The sequence below is a fragment of the Molossus molossus genome, unplaced genomic scaffold, assembly GCF_014108415.1.
Source record: "Molossus molossus isolate mMolMol1 unplaced genomic scaffold, mMolMol1.p scaffold_m16_p_13, whole genome shotgun sequence".
Classification (NCBI taxonomy): Eukaryota; Metazoa; Chordata; class Mammalia; order Chiroptera; family Molossidae; genus Molossus; species Molossus molossus.
In genome coordinates, this window is record NW_023425348.1 from 53,000,664 (window position 1) to 53,021,231 (window position 20,568).

Here is a 20,568-nt window from a genome sequence, read left to right on the forward strand (position 1 = left end):
ATGTTTTTTTCTCTCTTCTACTCTCTTTCTCGCTCTCTCTCTCTCTCTCTCTCCCCCTCCCACTCTATCTGACCAAAAAAGGTGGAAAAATGTCCTCGGGTGAGGATTAAAAAAAATAGAAGAAATGCCCAACCAGATCTGGGAGACTAGTTTTGTTTCCTTGCCCAATCTGACAACCATTTTTGGCTTTATAACCTGTGTTGACCAAACACATACTTCTGAAGTCATCTCAGATTCAGTCCTGAAATGCCAGTTGCAGTCCTTGTGAGTGGAAGGTGCCGGGGGCTAAATATCATTGTCACACATGCATTTACAGGACAAGTCTCTGCCAGGCCTTGAGTCCTAAGCCCTGTTCACTTATTCCTAGCAATATTCAGCACTCCTGAGCCCAGTCCTAATGGATGGACAGGTTGCTGGCAGTATTTGGCATTCTGCATCACACTCAACAATCTCAGGGAGAGGTCTACAGGTCCACCTTCCTCCAGCCCCACAGGGAAAGTCACTTGCTACCCAAAGTCAGAGACCAGTCCAGGGCCCCAGTGTCAATCTTGATGGGAGGCAACAGGGTTCCAATAGCTCCTATCCCATGAACTTATACAGCAATTATTTGTATAAATGCCCTTTGCTGGCCTGCTGTGGATCCAAGTGTAATAAGTGGACTCTGATTCTGTTCGGAAGTATTGCTTCTGAAGGCAGTGCCTACTGAAGGGGAAACCCCATCCCTGTTCTGACTCTCCATGTCCCATCCATTCATTAGCAATGGAGTTTGACCTCCTTCGGGAGCAAGGAAGTCTACAGAGACGTCACACCACAGATGTCCAAGTCCTTAGGGAGTGGCAGCCGGATCTTCTACTCAGAGATCAGTTAGTTTACCATCCACACTGGTGGCTCTCATGAGGGCATCTGTATCAAGTGGTCCATTGGAATTTCACTTCTGACAAAGATTTCCACAGTCTTTCTGGCCCCTGAGTTTGGATTTCTGGTGCACGGAGATGATCTCTGGCTGGATAGTCATTCTCTTTTATAAGTTGTCTCAAGTCTTTCCAGGCAGGAGGGAGGGCACCCTGGCAGGGAGCCCTCTAAGGATGGCCAGGAAGTGACTTTGTCCTGCCAGTGTGGGAGTGGACACCCTGCTGGGAGTCCCCAGGTGGGCAGGGCTCCCCAGCCCTCCTTCCCTTCCCCCAGGGCTCTGTGTGGATCATGCTGGGTACCTGCTCTCCTCTCTCCCTGTTAGAGATGAAGGGAACAGGCTCCACCTACTTTGTTTTTTTATTCTAATTTATTTTATTTCTTTATTTTTATTATTAATAGTTTATTGATTTTTAGAGAAGAAGGGAGAAAGAGAAACTGCCTCCTACTCACCCCCTACTAGGGCTCGAGCCTGAAACCCGGGCATGTGCCCTGACCTGGAGTGGAACCCACCACATTTTTGGTGCACAGGACAATGCTCCAACCAACTAAGCCACCCAGCCAGAGCCACCTACTTAATTTTTCTGGAGAATTATTAACTTTGAAAATAGAAAGACAAATGAGGCTGTATATTAACAGTAACAGGTACATAACTCTTTGTTTATTTTTTCCAGCCACTGAAAGGGAAACTTTATTGAGGCCCCAGGGTCACAGGGTTCAGGCCGCGGCCCCCGCGCCCTCGGAGATGGTGGAGGGGCCTTATTGAACCTTCTTGACGCGCAGGTTGGTGGCGTGTCCGCGCTTCTCGCCGCAGTTGATGGCGCTGGGCCTGCAGGTGGCTTCGAGATGGCGGAGGGCGGGCTCCATGACGCCGCCCCGCAGGCGAGGCACCAAGTGCAGGGTGGACTCTTTCTGGACATTGTAGTCTGAGAGAGTGCGGCCATCCTCCAGCTGTTTGCCGGCAAAAATCAGGCGCTGCTGGTCAGGCGGGATGCCCTCCCTGTCTTGGATTTTAGCCTTGACACTCTCGGTGGTGTCACTGGGCTCGACCTCCAGGGTGATGGTCTTGCCCGTCAGGGTCTTCACGAAGATCTGCATCTCTGCGCCTGCCCCCCGCCTCCTTGAAGAGAAAGAGCACATATCGCTTATTTTAAAAACAAGGAGGAAAAAAGTCCGTCCTGAGAAAAACAAACAAAAATGCTCTGATTTTGGAAGAACAGGATCAGAAAAGAATGCTTTGTATTTACACTGTATATTTTAGTGATATTTCCCATTGTGGAGCACTAACTACTTGACAACATTTTATTGGAGGCGAGAGAGTCGCGAGTAGCACCAAGGGGAGATGCGGAGAAATGCAAAACCACAGCAACGGACCCCCCTGTAAGGATTCACATCTGGACAGAGCGGTCGCATTGTTCTCTCGCAGGTGTGCATACCATCTATTCCACGGCAGGTCTGATCAGCCCGGGGCCCATCCGCCAGAGGAGGACGGCTTGTCAGTACACATGGAGAGGTCACCTGCCTTCTACTCCCTCGTCTCTGCAGCCATTGTGGCTTAGCTACTGTCTGTCGTGATTAGCCGCCCCAAGGAGAGAGCAGATAGCTTGCCCATCTCCTCCAACCTATCTGTTGTTCTTAAGGCTCTACTAATTTTCGTGAAGAGAGAGAGAAGGAGGGAAAGCAAGCACCGGCGGAATGTTCAGGATCTCCTGTATCTCACTCTCCAAATGCACAGCAGCCTTGAATGAAAAGAATAGCTACTCTTTACTTTTTTAAAAGATGCTTTTTAAATTTATTAATTTAAATTAATTTATTTTTGTTACAGATGCTTCTCCTTTTCCCCCTATTGACACCCTCCTCCCTTAAATATGTTTTATTTACTTATTTATCTTTAGAGAGAGGGGAAGAGAGAGAGAGAAACATCAACCTGAGAGAGAAAAGTTGATTGGCTGCCTCTTGCACGCCCCCTACTGGGGATCAAGCCCTTAACCCGGACATGGGCCCTGACCAAGAATCCAACCAGGACCTCTCACTCCATGGGAGGACACTCAATTCACTGAGCCACACCAGCAGGGCAAGAATAATTACTTTTTACATGAGAATCAATGCTATGTGAGGTTCGAATGCTCTCCTAACACAGCAGCTTCCTCATTCTAAGCCCTATGAGTGCTGGATAGCAAAACAAAGAATCAGGACCCAGGAAATGTTTTTTTTTAATCCTCACCCGAGGACATTTTTCCATTTCTTGTTCAGATAGATTGGGAGGGAGAGAGAGAGAGAATCATCGATGTGAAAGGGACACATCAAGTGGTTGCCACCTGCACAACCCAACCAGGACCGGGGACAAACAGCAACCGAGGTACTTGCCCTTAGTGGGAACCAAACCAGGGTATGTCTGGACCGTAGGCCGATGCTCTAGCCACTGAGCCAAACCAACCAGGGCAGGACCCAGGCAATGTTAAAATGAATGAGTAAAAAGGAAAAACAAAGTTTAATTAAATGATTAAAAGATACATTATAGGTATAAGAAAACTTCTTAGGGTGACAGAAATGTTCTAAAACTGGATTGTGGTTAATTCTATAAATTAACTACAATAGTTGGATTGTATACTTTCAACAGGTGAATGTTATGGATGTTAATTTACTTCAATGAAGCTGCTGGGGGGAAAAACAGAAAAACCTTTTTAAAAAATTTTGGTTCATCCTTTAAAAAGAATGAGGCAGACCTCTATGCATTAACATGAAATAATCTCCAAAAATATTAAGTGAAAAAGCAAGGCGCAATCGCTTCTCGGCCTTTTGGCTAAGATCAAGTGTAGTATCTGTTCTTATGAGTTTAATATCTGATACGTCCTCTATCCAAGGACAATATATTAAATGGATTTTTGGAGCAGGGAGATGGAATAGGAGCTTGCTCTGTCCACTCCAGGAAAGGAAAAAATAAAAAAGCAAGGTGCAGAACAGTATGCATAATATGCTACGATTTCTTTTAAAAATATTGAAAAGATTACATATATTTGCATAGACCACTTCTGAAACAATATCCAAGAAGATAATAATGTTGATTGCCTCTGGGTATTAGGCTGGAAGCTGGATGTGAAAGGGAGACTTAGTTTTCACTGTATATCTTTTTGTGCCTTTTGAATTTTGTATTATGAACTTATTAATATCTATTTGAAAATAAATAAAATTGTTGTTTTCAAGAAAGAATCCCAATGACATTATTGAGGTCCTCTACTTCAAACAAAACACTTTGTTAAAAGATTTTCTAGCCCTCTAGCGGTTAGAGCGTCAGCCCTCGGACCAAAGGGTCTCCGGTTCGATTCCTAGTCAAGGTCGCGTACCTGGGTTGCAGGTTTGAGCCCCAGCCCATGTTGGGGTCATGTGTGGGGCAACCAACTGACGTGTCTCTCTATATGGATGTTTCTCTCTCTCTTTCTCTCTCTCTCTCTCTACCCATCTCCCTCCCTCCCTCTCTCCCTTCCACTCTATCTGAAAATCAATGGAAAAACAGCCTCAGGTGAGGATTAACAACAACAACAAAAGATTTTCTGTTTGCTCATCAAATATGAGTTATAGTCTGGCTGGTACAAGTTGATTATAATAAAATAGCTTGAATGTAGGATTAGGTTTAAATGTAAAAGTATGAGTGGCTTTTAGCGATATATTCTTTAACTACTGGTGTACTACTTATCTGGACTATTCATCCCTCATATCCAGCCGTGCTCAATGTCAGCAAGGGCCCACTGCTCACTTCTCTAGGACTACGGGAGGTAATGGACACGCACAGGGACCTTTCCCCTGTTCAGATACTGATAGAAGTGGGGTGCCTCCCCTGACCTGACAAGGAAGGACTCGATTTCTTTTGTTTCCTTAGCAACTCACAGGCTGACAAGACAACTTAACCTGCAATCAGTGTGTACTATACTCTAGAGAAGTTAAAAAAATTCTGCCTGGAGAGGTTAAAAAAAAAAAACTGTTGCCTTTGACTACCTTCTTTGGCTAGCTTTCTGCCTCTTTTTTCCTTATTGGGTATCAGAAGAACATGAGGAGGGAGTAACGCTCACTGCGTCTTACTCATACTGCATGTTCTATGAGTAAGGACCCATTCACTCAGAGGAAAAGAGCCTGAAACTAGGAAGTTAGTCCTTGGTCAGCCTAATGTACTCAACCACTAGGAAAAAATGTCAAGTTCTCTTAGAAAACTCTTCCATCAGTGACAAACTAAAACTGAATTACAGCCCGGCTGGTGTGGCTCAGTGGTTGAGCATCGACCCATGCAATAAGAGGTCACTGGTTCGATTACTGGTCAGGGCACATGCCCAGGTTGTGGGCCCAATCCCCAGTGGGGGGCATGCAGGAGGTGGCCAATCGATGTTTTTATCTTGATGTTCTCTCATTGATGTTTCTATCTCTCTCTCCCTTTCTCTTCCTCTCTCTCTAAAAATCAATAAAGAAAAAAAAATTTTTTAAAACACTGAATTACAGACTAGTTTGAACTCTATAGGAATGAGAGTGTATGACCTTCAACTCCATGTAAAAGTATAGATGATCCTCACAAATATAACACTGAGCAAAAGAAGCTAGACACAAAAGAGTACAGGCAAAGCAATTCTCGTGCTGACCCCAGGACAGTGGATACCCATGGTGGGAGGTGAGGTTAGGGATGAGAGACAGCCCAGAGCAGGGTAGGCAGGGGGAGCTTCATGGGCACTTAGAAAGACTCTGCAGTTGATTTAATGCTCTGCTGTCAACGTCTTCAAGTCCTTAATAAAATTTGAATACTGCATTTTCATCTGTCATTTGGCCCCATAAAATATGTAGCTGGTCCTCAGTGTTGGTAATGTTCTGTTTCTTAACCTGGGTGTTGAAATTGTGAATACTCACCAAACTGTATGTATTTTGATATGTTTGTTTGTCTGTCTGTGTTATATACTTAAGTACAAAGTTTTAAAAATTGTATTGTGGACTATTTTAAAACAAATTTAGTGAAACACTATTTATAGAATGCAGCCAAAGATACATTCACAAGAAAATGCATGGCCTTAAACACTTAAAAAAAATTTTTTTTTTCTTTATTGATTTTAGACAGAGAGAAAGAAAGAGGGAGAGAGAGAAACACTGATGACAGAGAACATTGATTGGCCGCTACCTGCATGCCCCACAACCTGGGCATGTGCCCTGACCAGGAATTGAACTAGGACCTCTTCATGCATGGGTCAATGCTCAACCACTGAGCCACACCAGCCAGGCTGGCCTTAAACACTTTTATTGCTGAATAAGAAAATATACAAGTCCATTAAGTCCAGCTGGTGTGGCTCAGTGGTTGAGTGTCGACCCATGCACCAGGAGGTCGCGGGTTTGATTCCCGGTCAGGGCACATGCCCAGGTTGTAGACCCAATCCCCAGTGGAAGGCATGCAGGAGGAGGCCAACTGATGTTCTCTCGCATCAATTTTTCTCTCTCTTTTTTTTTTATCCTCACCCAAGGACATTTTTCCATTTTTTGTTCAGATAGAGTAGGAGGGAAAGAGAGAAAGAGAGAGAGAGAGAGAGAAACATTGATGTGAAAGGGACACATCAAGTGGCTGCCTCCCGCATGACCCAACCAGGGCCGGGGAGAAACTGCAACTGAGATACGTGCCCTTAGGTGGAACTGAACCCGGGTCTCTCTGGACCACAGGCCGACGCTCTAACCGCTCAGCCAAACTGGCCAGAGCTGAGGACATTTTTGCATTCATCTTCAGATAGAGCAAGAGGGAGAGAGGGAAGAAGAGAGAGAGAAACATCAATGTGAGAGAGACACATTGACTGGCCACCACCCACACGACCCCAACTGGGGCTGGACAAACTGCAACCGAAGCACGTGCCCTTAGCGGAAACCAAACCCAGGTCTCTCTGGATAGCGGGCCGATGCTCCAACCGCTGAGCCAGACAGACCGGGCAGGACCGATTTTTCTCTTCTCTCTCCCTCTCACTTCTTCTCTCTCTAAAATCAATAAAGGGGAAAAAAATGTTTTGTTTTTTTTTTATCCTTACCCGAGGATATTTTTTCATTTTTTTTGTCCAGATAGAGTGGGAGGGAGGGAGGGAGAGAGAGAGAGAGAGAGAGAGAGAAAGAAACATCGACGTGAAGGAACACATCGAGTGGCTGCCACCCGCACAACCAACCAGGGCCGGGGACAAACTGCAACCGAGGTACGTGCCCTTCGCGGGAACCGAACCCGGGTCTCTCCGGACGCTCTAACCGCTGAGCCAAACTGGCCAGGGCAAAAAAAATGTTTTTTAATTAAAAAAAAAAAGTCCGTTAACAACGCAGACAATGGCCCAGCAGATGTGGTTCAGTGAATTGAGCGTCGACCCATGGACTCAGAGATCCTGGTTCGATTCTGGGTCAGGGCACATGCCTGGTGCAGGCTTGATCCCCAGTAGGGGGCGTGCAGGAGGCAGTTGAATGATGTTTCTCTCTCTCCCTCTCTTATTTATTTATTTATTTATTTACTTACTTATTTATTATTTTTTAATCCTCACCCGAGGACATTTTTTCATTTTTGTCCAGATAGAGTGGGAGGGAGAGAGAGGAAGTGAGAGAGAGACAGAGAAACATCGATGTGAAAGGGACACATCAGGTGGCTGCCTCCCGCACAACCCCAAACAGGGCTGGGGACAAACTGCACCAGAAGTACGTGCCCTTCACAGGAACCGAACCTAAGTCTCTGTGGACCATGGGCTGATGCTCTAACTGCTGAGCCAAACTGGCCAGGGTTTTCCCTCTCTTAAAAATATCAATAAAAACATATTTTAAAAAAACAACAAAGACAATGCAGGATATTGGAAAGGGAGGAGGACAAAGACAAGCAAAGTCTAAAAAAAGTGAAAGGAAGAAATTAATAAAGATAAAAGTAAAATGAACTATTTCAAAATCAGAAAAACAATAAAATTGATAAATAAATCTAAGATCTAGTTATTTGGGAGTAGGAGGAAGCAAACAATAGAAATGATATACCAGGCCCTGGCCAGGTAGCTCAGCTGGTTAGAGCATTATTCTGATATGTCAAGGTTTTGCGTTCGATCTCAAGGCAGGGCACATAGAAGAATCAGCCAATAAATGCATGAATGGGTGGAACAATAAATTGATGTTTCTGTTTCTCTCTCTCTCAAATCAATTAAACAAAAAAGAATCAGCCAATAAATGCATAAATAAATGGGCCAACAAATCAATGTTTCTCTCTCTCCTTCCCTCCCTTTCTCTTCCTTCCTCTCTCTAAAATTAATAAAAGAAAATGATAGTCCAGCCCTGGCCGGTTTGGCTCAGCGGTTAGAGCGTCCACCTGCGGTCTGGAGAGACCCGGGTTCGGTTCCCGCTAAGGGCACGTACCTCGGTTGCTGTTTGTCCCCGGCCCTGGTTGGTCGTGCGGGTGGCAGCCACTCGATGTGTTCCTTCACGTCGATGTTTCTTTCTCTCTCTCTCTCTCTCTCTCTCTCTCTCTCTCTCTCTCTCTCTCTCTCTCTCCCTCCCACTCTGTCTGTACAAAAAGTGGAAGAATGTCCTCGGGTGAGGATAAAAAAAAAAAAGAAAATGATAGTCCAGCCAGTATGGCTCATTGGTTGAGCATCAACCCGATGCACCAAGAGGTTGCTGGTTTGATTCCCAGTCAGGGCACATGCCCAGGTTGTGGGCCTAATCCCCAGTGGGGGGAGTACAGGAGTGGCCAATCAATATTCTTTCTCATCGATGTTTCTATCTCTCTCCCTTTCCCTTCCTCTCTCTCTAAAAACCAATAAAGAAAAAAATTATTTTAAAAAATTTCTTTTTCTATTACAGTTTACATTCAATATTGTTTTGTGCTAGTTTCAGGTGTATTTGCAGCATAGTTTAAAAACAACTGTACTAAGCCCAGCCAGTGTGGCTCAGTGGTTGAGCGTCAACCTATGCACCAAGAGGTCGCTGGTTCGATTCTTGGTCGGGGCACATGCCCAGGTTGTGGGCCTGATCCCCAGTGGGGGGCATGCAGGAGGTGACCAATTTATGTACTCTCTCATCGGTGTTTCTTTTTTTTCCCTTAACAAAGGTTTTATTATAAAGCAGGTTTTTTGTTTTGTTTTTTTATATGCCCCTAGCGAGAACCAAACCCGGGACTCTCTGGTCCGCATGCCGACGCTCCAACCACTGAGCCAAACCGGCCAGGGCAATACTTTTTTTTCTTTATTGATGTTAGAGAGAGGAAAGGAGAGGGATAAAGAGATAGAGACATCGCTGAGAAAGAACATCGATTGGCCGCCTCCTACATGCTCCCTACTAGGGATCAGGCCCACAACCTGGGCATGTGACCCAACTGGGGATTGAACTGGTGACCTCTTGGTGCATGGGTCGAAGCTCAACCACTGAGCCACACCGTCCAGGCTCATCAGTGTTTCTCTCTCTCTCTCCCTCTCCCTTCCTCTCTAAACAAACAATAAAGAGCCCTGGCCGGTTTGGTTCAGCTGTTGGAGCGTCGGCCTGCGGTACAGAGAGACCCGGGTTCAGTTCCTGCTAAGGGCACGTACCCTTGGTTGCAGTTTGTCCCCGGACCTGGTTGGTCGTGCGGGTGGCAGCCACTTGATGTGTCCCTTCACATTGATGTTTCTCTCTCTCTCTCTCCCTCCCGCTCTATCTGAACAAAAAATGGAAAAATGTCCTCGGGTGAGGATAAAAAAATAAAAATAAAAGAACAATAAAGAAAAAATATTTTTTTAAATAAAATAAAAGCAACTTTACTAAGTACATTTATTTCAGGAAGGGTCGAGTAGTAAAATATAAGAAAATCTATTAATTGAATTTGCCATATAAATAAATAGAGGAAAAAGCAGAATTTAGAGAAAGGCTAAAAATTTGATAGAATTTAATATTCATTCTTTATATTCTGATAACATTTTGTTAATATAACAGATATAAATCCTGTGCACATGACACACATACATATACACATCTACCAACATTATCCTTAGTATCCCCATTAAAGTCAGCAGCAAGACAATGGTGCTCACCTCCTCTGTTTTTAGCTCCATGCTCTATCCCACTGTGCTAACTGGCCATTAAATACCTCTCCTATTATTTAATGTTGTTCTGGAAGTGCTAATTAATGCAATTAGACAATAAAACAAAATAAGAGTCATAAACACTAGGAAGAAGGATAGAATTATCAATTATATGAATGTCTACATAGAGATTCAAAGTAATCAACTGAAAAATTGTTAGAAACAACATAAGAGCACAGAACTTTTTGTGTTTATTTTATTCTGGTCATTTTTCTGTGGTCTTGTGTTGTTCCAACAGTTGGTTGGCAAGCACATGGACACTGAGGGCCCTGGGAGTCAGCAGAGCTGGGCGGTGAGCGGGGGCAGTGGAGGTGGGTATCAAAACTTAAGGCTTGGCTGCTTCAAAAACCTTGAAGGAAACAGGTGATTCCATCAACACTGGCAAGAGTGTGTGTGATTGATCAGTCCTATCCCCTAAACGAAGTTCCGCACTCAGTTAATATTCTGAAGCTGGTAATCAGGGACAAAGCCTTTGCTTCTGCAGGTAGAAGTGAGCCTATAACAGGTATATGCATCCCTATGTTCTTTGCAGCATTATTTACAACAGCCAACATATGGAAGCAACCTAAGTCTCCACTGATAGACAAATGGATAGAGAGGTGGTACATATATGCAATGGAATATGTCTTGGCTATAAAAAGGAATGAAATCTTGCCCTTGCCAGTTTGGCTCAGCGGTTACAGCATTGGCCCACAGACCAATGAGGTTGATTCCAGTCAAGGGCATGTACCTGGGTTGTGGTTTGGTCCCGGGCCCTGGTTGGGGTCATGCAGTAGGCAACCAGTCGATGTGTCTCTCTCACATTGATGTTTCTCTCTCTCTCTATCTCTCTGCCTCCCTCCCTCCTACTCTATCTGAAGATAAATAGAAAAATATCCTCAGGGAGGAATTAAAAAAAAAAAAAAAAGGAATAAAATCTTAACACTTGTGACAACATGGATGACCCTAGAGAATATTATGCTAACTGAAGTCAAACAGAGAAAGACAAATACATGATTTCACTTTCATGTGGAATCTAAAAAAAACAATAAACAAAGCTGAAAGAAACTATCCGCGTAGAGAACAGACGGAAGTTTGCCAGATGGAAGGAGGGCTGGGGGCTGGGTGAAAAGGGTGAAAAGATAAAGAAGTATAAATGGCAGTTACAAAGGTCACGGGGCTGTAAAGTACAGCATAGGGAATACAGTCAATAACAATATAACTATGTACGGTGCCAGGTAGGTACTAGACTTACCAGGAGGATTACTGGGTAAATTATATAAATGTCTAACCACTATGCTGTATATCTAAAATGAACATAATACTGTCAATTGTAGTTGAAAAACTTAAAAAAAATTTAAAAAAAAGAAGTGAGCCTATCATAAATTAGAAGAATCCTGTAAGCCCTGTTCCTTATCAGCACCTCAGCACAGACCGCAGCCAGAGCACAAAGCTGCTTGTTGTCTGAGACAGGCAGTGAGACCAGTCCAGATGAAGTATCCAGGCCAAGAAAACAGAAGCACAGGCTTCCTTCCCAAGAGCAAAGCTAGAGGAAGGAGGTAGGGGTGTGGAGAAGCGAGGAAAAGGAAGAAGGGCTCAGGCATAGTGATCTGAGAGGAGGGCTCCAAGTACATCACAAAAGGCAAGGGTATGGGTCTTCAGCACTTGTCATACTTCTACGTGCCCTATTCTGTTTTAGAGACAATGATAAGGCCTTCCTCCTGGCTGTCTCTTCACTCGGCACCTTGGCACTTTGCCTTGTTCTTTCATTCAATCCACACAGCAATCCTTAGAAGTGAGGCTTTTTGACAGTTTTGTGCATTTCTCTGGATGTCTTCTTGTGGTAAATATATTTGCTTTAGGTTACTTTCTTACTGTTTTTAAATAAAATCATTATAGCCTGGCCGGTGTGGCTCAGTAGTTGAGCATCAACCCATGCACCAAGAGGTCACCGGTTCGATTCCTGGTCAGAGCACATGCCGAGGTTGTGGGCCTGATCCCCAGCGGGAGGCATGCAGGAGGTGGCCAATCAGTGTTCTCTCTCATTGATGTTTCTATCTCTTTCTCTCTCTCCCTTCCTCTCTCTCTAAAATCAATAAAGAAAAAATATATATTTTAAAAATTATAGGGTTTTGTAACTATTTTCATTATATCTTAGATATCTGTTCATTTTGTGCATATAGCTCTGTTTCATTATTTTGTGAACTTAGTAGTTAATTATTCTGTGGTTACTTAGTAGTTAATGGACATTTGTGTGGCTTTGGATTTTTGGTATTATAAACAATGCCTAGAATATACTTCTTCCAGATCTCTATTCGACTGATTCCCTCACTTCATTCAGGTTCCTATTCAAATGCCACTTCTTCAGAAAGTCCTTCCTAGATCACATTATTTAAAATAGCAATTCAGCCTAGCCAGTGTGGCTCAGTGGTTGAGTGTTGACCCATGTACCAAGAGGCCGCCAGTTCAATTCCAGGTCAGGACACATGCCCAGGTTGTGGGCTCAGTCCCCCGTGGGAAACATGCAGGAGTCGGCCAATCAATGTTCTCTCATTGATGTTTCTATCTCTCTCTCCCTCTCCCTTCCTCTTTCTCTACAATCAATAAAGAAAAGAAAAAAAGTTTAAATAAATAAAGAAATGAAAATAGTAATTTGCTCTAACCATCTACCATTTCCTAATCCTTTCCCCTTCCCTCTTTTTTAATAGAATTTATCATTACTTGATATATTTGGTATATTATTTTTCAAATTATAAGAGAAAGATAATTTAGAAAGTTACAGAGGTAGTAGCCCTTTCTGGTTTGGTTCAGTGGTGAGAGCGTCAGCCTGTGGACCAAAGAGTCTTGGGTTCAATTCCAGTCAAGGGCGTATACCTCAGTTGCTTTTGATCCTCAGCCCTGGTTGGGGTGGTTCAGGAGGCAACCAATTAGTGTGTGTCTCTCACATCGATGTTTCTTTCTCTCTCTCTTCCCCCACCCCGCCCCCGTCTCCCTCCCACTCCATCTGAAGATAAATGCAAAAATAAATGCAAAAGTGTCCTCGGGTGAGGATAAAAAAATAAAATAAAATAAAATAAAATAAGCCCTGGCCAGTTTGTCTCAGCAGTTAGAGCGCCAGCCCATGGACCAAAGAGGCCGGGGTTCGGTTCCTGCTAAGGGCATGTGCCCAAATAAATAAATAAATAAATAAATAAATAAATAAATAATAAGTAAAAAAGAAAGTTACAGAGGTAGTAGAAGGGCCCCTGGAGGTTAGGAAAGAGAAAGGCAAAGGTAAAGTGCCTGGTGCCTAGTGGGGCGAGAAGAGGGGAAAGGGAGAGCACCATATATTTATTTATATATTCTTTTTTAAAATTCTCACACAAGGATATTTTTCCATTTTTTTTCAGAGTGGGAGGGAGAGAAAGGGATAAAGAGAGAAACATTGATGTGAGAGAGACACATCAATTGGTTGCCTTCCGTATGACCCCTATCAGGGCTGGGACAAACCGAAACAGAGGTACGTGTCCTTGAATGGAACAGAACCCGAGGCTCATTGGTCCATGGGCCGATGTTCTAACCGCTGAGCAAAACTGGCCAGGGCAGTTTATGTATTTTCTTTATCCACCAGAAACCTCAACAATTTCATGAAAGTAAAAGTTTGTTTCACCTGCCGTGTTGCTAGTGCCCAGAGTGGTGCCAGGCCCATAGAAGAATCTCATTAAGTATTTATTGACTTAATTAACACGGTGATAAACATTCTTTGACATATTTTTGCAAATCTGTACAAATGTTTTGGTAGAACTGCTAGGTAAAAGAGTATCAATATTTAAATTAGACAGAAATCATCAAAACAATCTTTTTAAAATGGTACCCATTTATACCCACCCCACAGTAGATAAAAATGCATTTCCTCATATCTTCCACAATATAGTATCAATCTTTGTGAACTTTCCTCTTGATTTTAGAATTTAAAATATATGTGGGTTTTATGGTAGAACAAAAAAGTAAAGGTGCAAGTCTGACTCTCTCTAGATCCCACTTCTCTCATTCATACCATACAAGCTGCATGCCCTGCTGTCCAGGGACCCTAGCATCACATTGCATAACGTGTCTGGCCCAGCAGCTGGGTCCAGTGACCCTGCCTTCATCAAGTCTCCCATTACTGCTCACCCTGGCCATTCTTGCTGGGGTAGAAAGAGCCTGTCTTTAAACCAGTAATACAGTCTCAGAAATAAGTCTCAGTAATACTAGCTCCATGACTGTGTGATGCAGGCATTAACCGACCTGGGTTTCATTTTCTCCATCTGTAAAATGTGAATAAAAATACCTCTCTCAAAAAGTTCTGTAAAGATAAGATGTAAAGCATCTGGCTCAGTGCCTACCGTTTCACTGGCACTATACCTTTCCTATTTCCCTCAAAAGCACCCAGCTCTTTGTAGTACTTTGGACATTTCTCATATTCTGACCTATAGAAAGGTAATGGGGAGTGGGTAGGACATGGATGGTGCCTGAGCACAGTAGGCACTCAGTAGATGACTGCCATGCAAAGTTGATTTCTGCATATAGGAACTAGTTTACCCCGGCTGGTATGTTTTTCCATGTATACATTTATACCACCAATTGCCTGATTGTATCATACGCTATTGGGTATTCTCTATCCAAATAGCTACTGGATGAGCTCATCTCTTAATCCTTTCTGAGCTGAACAAGGCCTTTTACAGGACTTTAAAACTGACTCACCACTGAGTCATCAAAACACAATACTCAAACATACTCCTGTTGCTACACAAAAGACCAGCATGGGATGTCTGCTCAACCTCCCTTCCCTGTCCTAATGACACAGGGCCCCTTGACTCACTGGAGAAGAGTCATCAGATCTTTTGTGCTGCAGTAATCTGAACAAACTTGGTTTAAATAATCACAGTGTAGCCAGCAAACTACTGGCAGTCCTCATGGTCATCGTGGGTATTTCCTGTATATGTCACTAACCCAAGAGGCAATTAATCAATTACCCGAATGTGTATTAAGCACTGGTATTCTGTTGGGCACTCCCTTATGATTCTTCCTATTTATAGCATTTCTGTGATGACCTTTTCAGTTTTTGAAAATCCTCAAGAATATAGATAAAAGCAGTCTTTTGTGCCTCTCTAAAGGACATAAAAAGGGAATTTTGGAGAAAATGGGGCTACTCAGTTCCATTCCAGTAGAAAGAGTTTTAAGAGCAAATAGGAACATAATGTTTTGGCTAACTGTTTCACAGAACTATAGTTTTAAATACGTTGGTTAAGAACTCTCTCATTGCCCAGCTGGTGTGGCTCATTGAATTGAGTCTCCTCCCATAGACTGAGAGGTCCCAGTTCGATTCCTGATCAGGGCACATGCCAGTGCTGAGGGCTCCATCTCCAGTAGGGGGGCTGCAGGAGGCAGCCAATCCATGTTTCCCTCACATCAATGTTTCTGTCTCTCTCACCCTCTCCCTTCCTCTCTCTCTAAAATCAATAAAGAGAAAAAAAATTTAAATAAAAACATATTTAAGTCCTGGCCTGTTTGACTCAGCAGTTAGAGCGTCAGCCTGCGGTCCATAGAGACCCGGGTTCAGTGCCCGCTGGGGCGCGTACCTTGGTTGCAGTTTGTCCCCGGCCCTGGTTGGGTTGTGTGGGTGGCAGCCACTCGATGTGTCCCTTTCACGTCGATGTTTCTTTCTCTCTCTCTCTCTCTCTCTCCCTCCCTCCCTCCCTCCCACTCTATCTGGACAAAAAAATGGAAAAAATGTCCTTGGGGAGGATAAAAAATAAATTAAGCCCTGGCCGGTTTGGCTCAGCGGTTAGAATGTCCACCTGTGGTCCGGAGAGGCCCGGGTTCGGTTCCCGCTAAGGGCATGTACCTCGGTTGCAGTTTGTCCCCGGCCCTGGCCCTTTCACATCGATGTTTCCCCCTCTCTCTCTTCCTCTCTCTCCCTCCCACTCTGTCTGTACAAAAAATGGAAAAATGTCCTCGGATGAGGATTAAAAAAAATAAAATAAAAAAATTAAAACAACAACAACAACAACAAAAATATTTAAAAAAAATAACTCTCGTCCGGCCGGTGTGGCTCAGTGGTTGAGCGTCGACTCATGCACCAAGAGGTTGCTGGTTTGATTCCCAGTCAAGGTACATACCCAGGTTGTGGGCCAAATTCTCAGGGTGGGGCATGTAGGAGGCGGCCAATCGATGTTCTCAATAAAAAGGAAAAAACAAAAACAAAAAAACTCTCTTATCTAGGAATGACAGTCAGAGATCAGTATTTTCTCTTGGGAAAGTCTTGAAGTTAGTATCATTGCCACAGGGCTAGCTGACTGCAATGGACTATCAAATCTTTCAAGATTAAGGGCCAGTGTAAATAAGGGCTGAGATAACTGGGAGCAGTCCTGAGGGCTTCTTTCACTAATATGGCTGATTATAGCCAAGGTGTTGTGTACGCATCCTAGTATGGTTTGTCATAGCTGAGGATCCCAAGCAAAAACTGTATGAGAATCTTAGATCCTCAGACTTTTTGCATATAATCCATATAATTTATATAATCCATACCTAAAATATATGAAATCTGCCCTTCATCTACCTTATAGATATGTTAGAAGGATAAACAGAAATAGTATATTAGTATTCCTTAAAGATTATTTAGGCATGACAAGAAATGATATTTACTTCATTAAAATACAAGCTCTCAACTGGTCACTTTTCCTGAGCTATGCTTTTTAAATTCTTATATCAATACCATCTTGTTTTGATTTGGTTATTTCATTGGATACAAAGCCATTAATAAGTGTGGACTGATTTCAAACAATATTACTATAATTAAAAGCACACATAACATTATTGAACAGTATTTGTAAGGAACAATGCTAGTTTCAGACATACTCCATTGAACTAAGGAGGAATTGATTATATAGTACTATATTCTCAGGATGAGCTGATGAACGTGGGCTGAAATAGTCAGACAACGTCATCCATCTGAGGGATAAAAAGACAAGTGACAAGAGTAGAAAAATCTATACCTGGGAAGTCAAACAGGAGCAGTGGTAGGAGTTACCACATTCCAGCCTGAGATCTGGATTCCTGGGGCCAACTGACAGTTGGTAATTGGCAGTTAGAGCCGGGCAGAAGTTGTGAGGTTTGCTGAGAGAACCAGCAGAAGGGGGAAGGTAACGATAACAAGGAAGATGAAGAAAGACCGTTTAACTTTTTTTGGCATGTTTGCTTTTTAAGTGAAAAACAAATTTGAGCAACATGACTCTTTTATTTTATTTTAATTAGAAATCTATCAGAGTAGGCTCTTGTTTATAGAAAGTTATTATTTCTCCAGAATCAAAACATAAACTAGAAAAAATTCAGCTTTGGGTAAAGCCTGGCTAGTTTTGTGAAACATTCCTAGACTGTAAAAATTAGTTCCCAGTTCTGAAGTATCTTTCATTCAAAAGTGCATTCTTATGTTAATAATATGCACATATATTCATGTAATTGTATAAAAAGTATTTGAGAGGGTGATTTAGGAATCTCAATCACAAATCTTTAGGGCAGAAACCTTGCTGCTTTTGCTAAGTAAGGTGAATGGGCTGACAATAGTGGTATTAAAGTGCTAAGTCATCTGCCTTTTAAAGGGAATAAACAGGTTAAGTTTGTTCTGCCAACACCTAGAGGCAAGATTTTTACTCAGTTATTACAACATTACCACAAGCTCGTGGATTCTGTAAAAGTTGCCTAGCAACATTATAGTTAGAAACAACACTGGGTAGGAAAAGAACAGGAAATTTGAATTAGATATGCCCTAGGGTAGGTGGGTGTAACCCTGTTTCCCCAGTACAGTGAGTACTGTAAACAGAAGCAAGAAATTTTAAAAATCAGAACAATAATTTGTAATTTCAGTTAGGACACTGCTGCAATTAAACCATAACATTGTGCCATGTTTTTAGCTGGAGGAGGCAGGGCCTGGGTTTCTTACTCATTTTAGCACTTTTGTTTTAAGGAACACAAAATTTTTATTAAATTATTCCAGAAATGTTTATTAAGTACCTTTTCAGGGGCCAAGGGACACTGCTGGTTGCTGAAACTCTAAAGACAATACTTGATCTCAGCCCAGGGTGGGAGGGAAACCAGACAAATAATCAAAAACTGTTACAGGTGTGGTGGCAAGTCTGCTGTATAAAATATGCCTTTTACCTGGAAGTGGAGAAAGTCAAGGGAAGGTTTTAGAGAGGAAATGGTTCTTACACTGAGTCTTGTTTTCAACTTTTAAAGAAATTTCTCTTTCCACCAGTCATTCTACACACTTGTTGGGAATTTCTCTCTCCTATTCTGTTATGAGGACCTGGGTGCCAAGAATTCAAAGTACTAGGGCTGTGGACCAAGAACCCTTTCCATTAAGAACCCAGTCCCTTTGTCCTAGCCTACTTCAAGGACCTCTCAGTTTAGGGAAGCAGATAGGTGGCCAAATTAAGATTTGAAAAAAAAACCATACATACCATACATGTTAAGAGTGTTTACCTCCAGAAAGGGAACTTGGGCTGGGGGCTGAAGGGGTAGGTGGGACTTCTGTACCATTTGAATTTACATTTAGAAAGATAAACCAATAAATATTTAAGGGATCTATTATCACTAGGAAGATACTGAGCACTTAAGCTACATCAGAATACTGCATTAAGCAAGTAGAAAAGGTCCCTACACTCAAGGGACTTCATTTTCTAGAAGGGGATAGTAATAATACCCTTTGAGACCTATATAGGCCTGTTGAGGATATAAAGCATGGTGCTGTGAAAGAGGGAAGGGGGAGGGGATGTAAGTTTGCATGGATAGTAACAGGGGATAAAGAATTCCTATATGGTAGAGGCTTAGGAGCAACAATCTAGTGGGCAAGAGTGTCTATGGGGCTTAAATTTTCCATTTACTTAGGAAGCAAGCACACTATTTTTATACACAACTCATGTTATAGATTAATAAAGAGGAGAAATTTTCTAAAGTTATTTTTACTTAATTTCACACGAAATGGGGAAACTGTCAACTATCCACATAAAAAAGTAAAGGTGAAAGGATTAGCCAAAGGACGTTTATGCATAACCCAGATACTGAAAACGGTGTGGTGATGGCCAGAGGAAGGGGAGCAGGGAATGGATGGAGGTGGGCAATGAGGACATCTGTTAATAGAGTCAACAATAAAAATAAAGTTTAAAAAAATACTAGCAAAAAGTAAAAAGAAATTTTAACTTAAAAAAATTCTATTTGTAATCAGGAGGAGTGAAGAAGAGGAGGCATTGGAAGGCAGGTGTAAATCTTCTTGAAACATATTAAAGGGTAGATTTCCTGTCTTCCAAGAGCTTAAAATTGAATTTGGATTAACATGCAAAAAAGACATTTTATACATGTTAGCAAATGCTTGTAGAAGACAGTGATTCACCCTTCACTGTGTCTTCAGTGAATTCCCCATGTGATGAGTACTAAAATGTGTTTCCATTATTAAAAATCCAGCTTGAGTTTAGCTTGTGAAAAGTGTTTTTGCTCAGTGGTTGGAGCGTCAGCCTGTGGACCAGAGTCCTGGGTTCGGTTCTCGCTAGGGGCACGTACCAAAAAACAAAGAAAAGCGTTAGAACAACACATACAGCAAAGTGTTAATATTCAGAAAGTGCTACAAAAGAAAACCAGACAATAGAAATCAATCAAAACAACAAAACTACATAATGAACTTTAAATACCCAGTGATGTCTAGAATTCCCTTAGAGTGTACTCTACTTTTATTGTTTTTATTGATTTTAGAGAGAGGAAGGGAAAGGGATAGAGATAAATATCAATTTGAGAATTGAACCTTTGGGCGCTGGAGATGATGCTCAACCAACTGAGCCTCACCGGCCAGGGCACGAAAAGTGTACTCTAATCAACTGTTACCGAGAACTTAAATTGTGTGCGTGTGTGTGTTTTCTGGAGGGCAATCTGGCAGTTTCTCTTTGTTCCAGCTATTCTCACTTCTAAAACGATATCCTAAAGAATAAAACACACACACACACACACACACACACACACACACACACAACACAGAGGAAAAAACAAGAGAAGGTACAATTTTCACCACGGGGTTATTTACAACCGGAAAATTAATAAATTTGCATATGCGACAATAAGAGACGGATGAAGTCACAATTTGGTGGAATACAAGAGGACTTTTTTTCTCAAGTGGCGTTTAAGTTCGCAGCGAGCCGGGCCAATGCGCTGTGCCACCCTTGCCCACGTGCGGGCAAGCCCCGCGGCCGCCGGCGGGCGCTCGGTTCCGTGCTGGGGCCAGGCGCGCGTTCATGTTTGCTCTGCACAAGTCGGGGGTGGGCTGCAGAGCGGACCACAGTCTGGGGGGAGCTCACCTCGCTACAGGCACACCCCATCCTAACGGCCACCTTGGGTTTTGTAAAACAGGCCCAGAGGCCGCCCCCGAAGCCGGTGGCCTCGCCTCGAGAACTCGCGCTTCCGTCTTCTCGCCGATTTCGGTGTCCGACCTGGGAACTCAGCTCCCACAGCCCGGAAGACCCGAGTCCCGGGTCGATGTTTCCGGCCCTGACCTCCACCCGGGAACGTGACTGCCCTCAGCCACGCCCACAACACCCGG

At 43.0% G+C, this 20,568-nt stretch overlaps 1 protein-coding gene and 1 pseudogene across 2 annotated transcripts; one reads left to right on the forward strand and one right to left on the reverse strand.

Moving 5' to 3' along the window:
* Positions 1-1,571: 1,571 nt before the first annotated feature.
* On the reverse strand, positions 1,572-20,542 carry LOC118627687 (ubiquitin-like). Of its 2 annotated transcripts, none has more exons than XM_036258145.1 (2): positions 20,327-20,542; positions 1,572-2,029 (listed from the first exon to the last, which is right to left on the reverse strand). In XM_036258145.1, the coding sequence occupies exon 2, from the start codon at positions 2,005-2,007 to the stop codon at positions 1,669-1,671; it is 339 nt and encodes a 112-aa protein (XP_036114038.1). In that variant the 5' UTR covers positions 2,008-2,029; positions 20,327-20,542; the 3' UTR covers positions 1,572-1,668. The 2 variants fall into 2 exon arrangements, with proteins under 2 accessions (XP_036114038.1, XP_036114036.1); XM_036258143.1 differs by lacking the exon at positions 20,327-20,542 and adding an exon at positions 16,982-17,150.
* On the forward strand, positions 3,693-3,851 carry LOC118629204 (annotated as a pseudogene).
* Positions 20,543-20,568: the final 26 nt, after the last annotated feature.

What these genes read in the sequence shown, in the direction of transcription:
- LOC118627687 (XM_036258145.1), bottom strand. Translation starts at nt 2,007, where the DNA reads ATGCAGATCTTCGTGAAGACCCTGACGGGCAAGACCATCACCCTGGAG.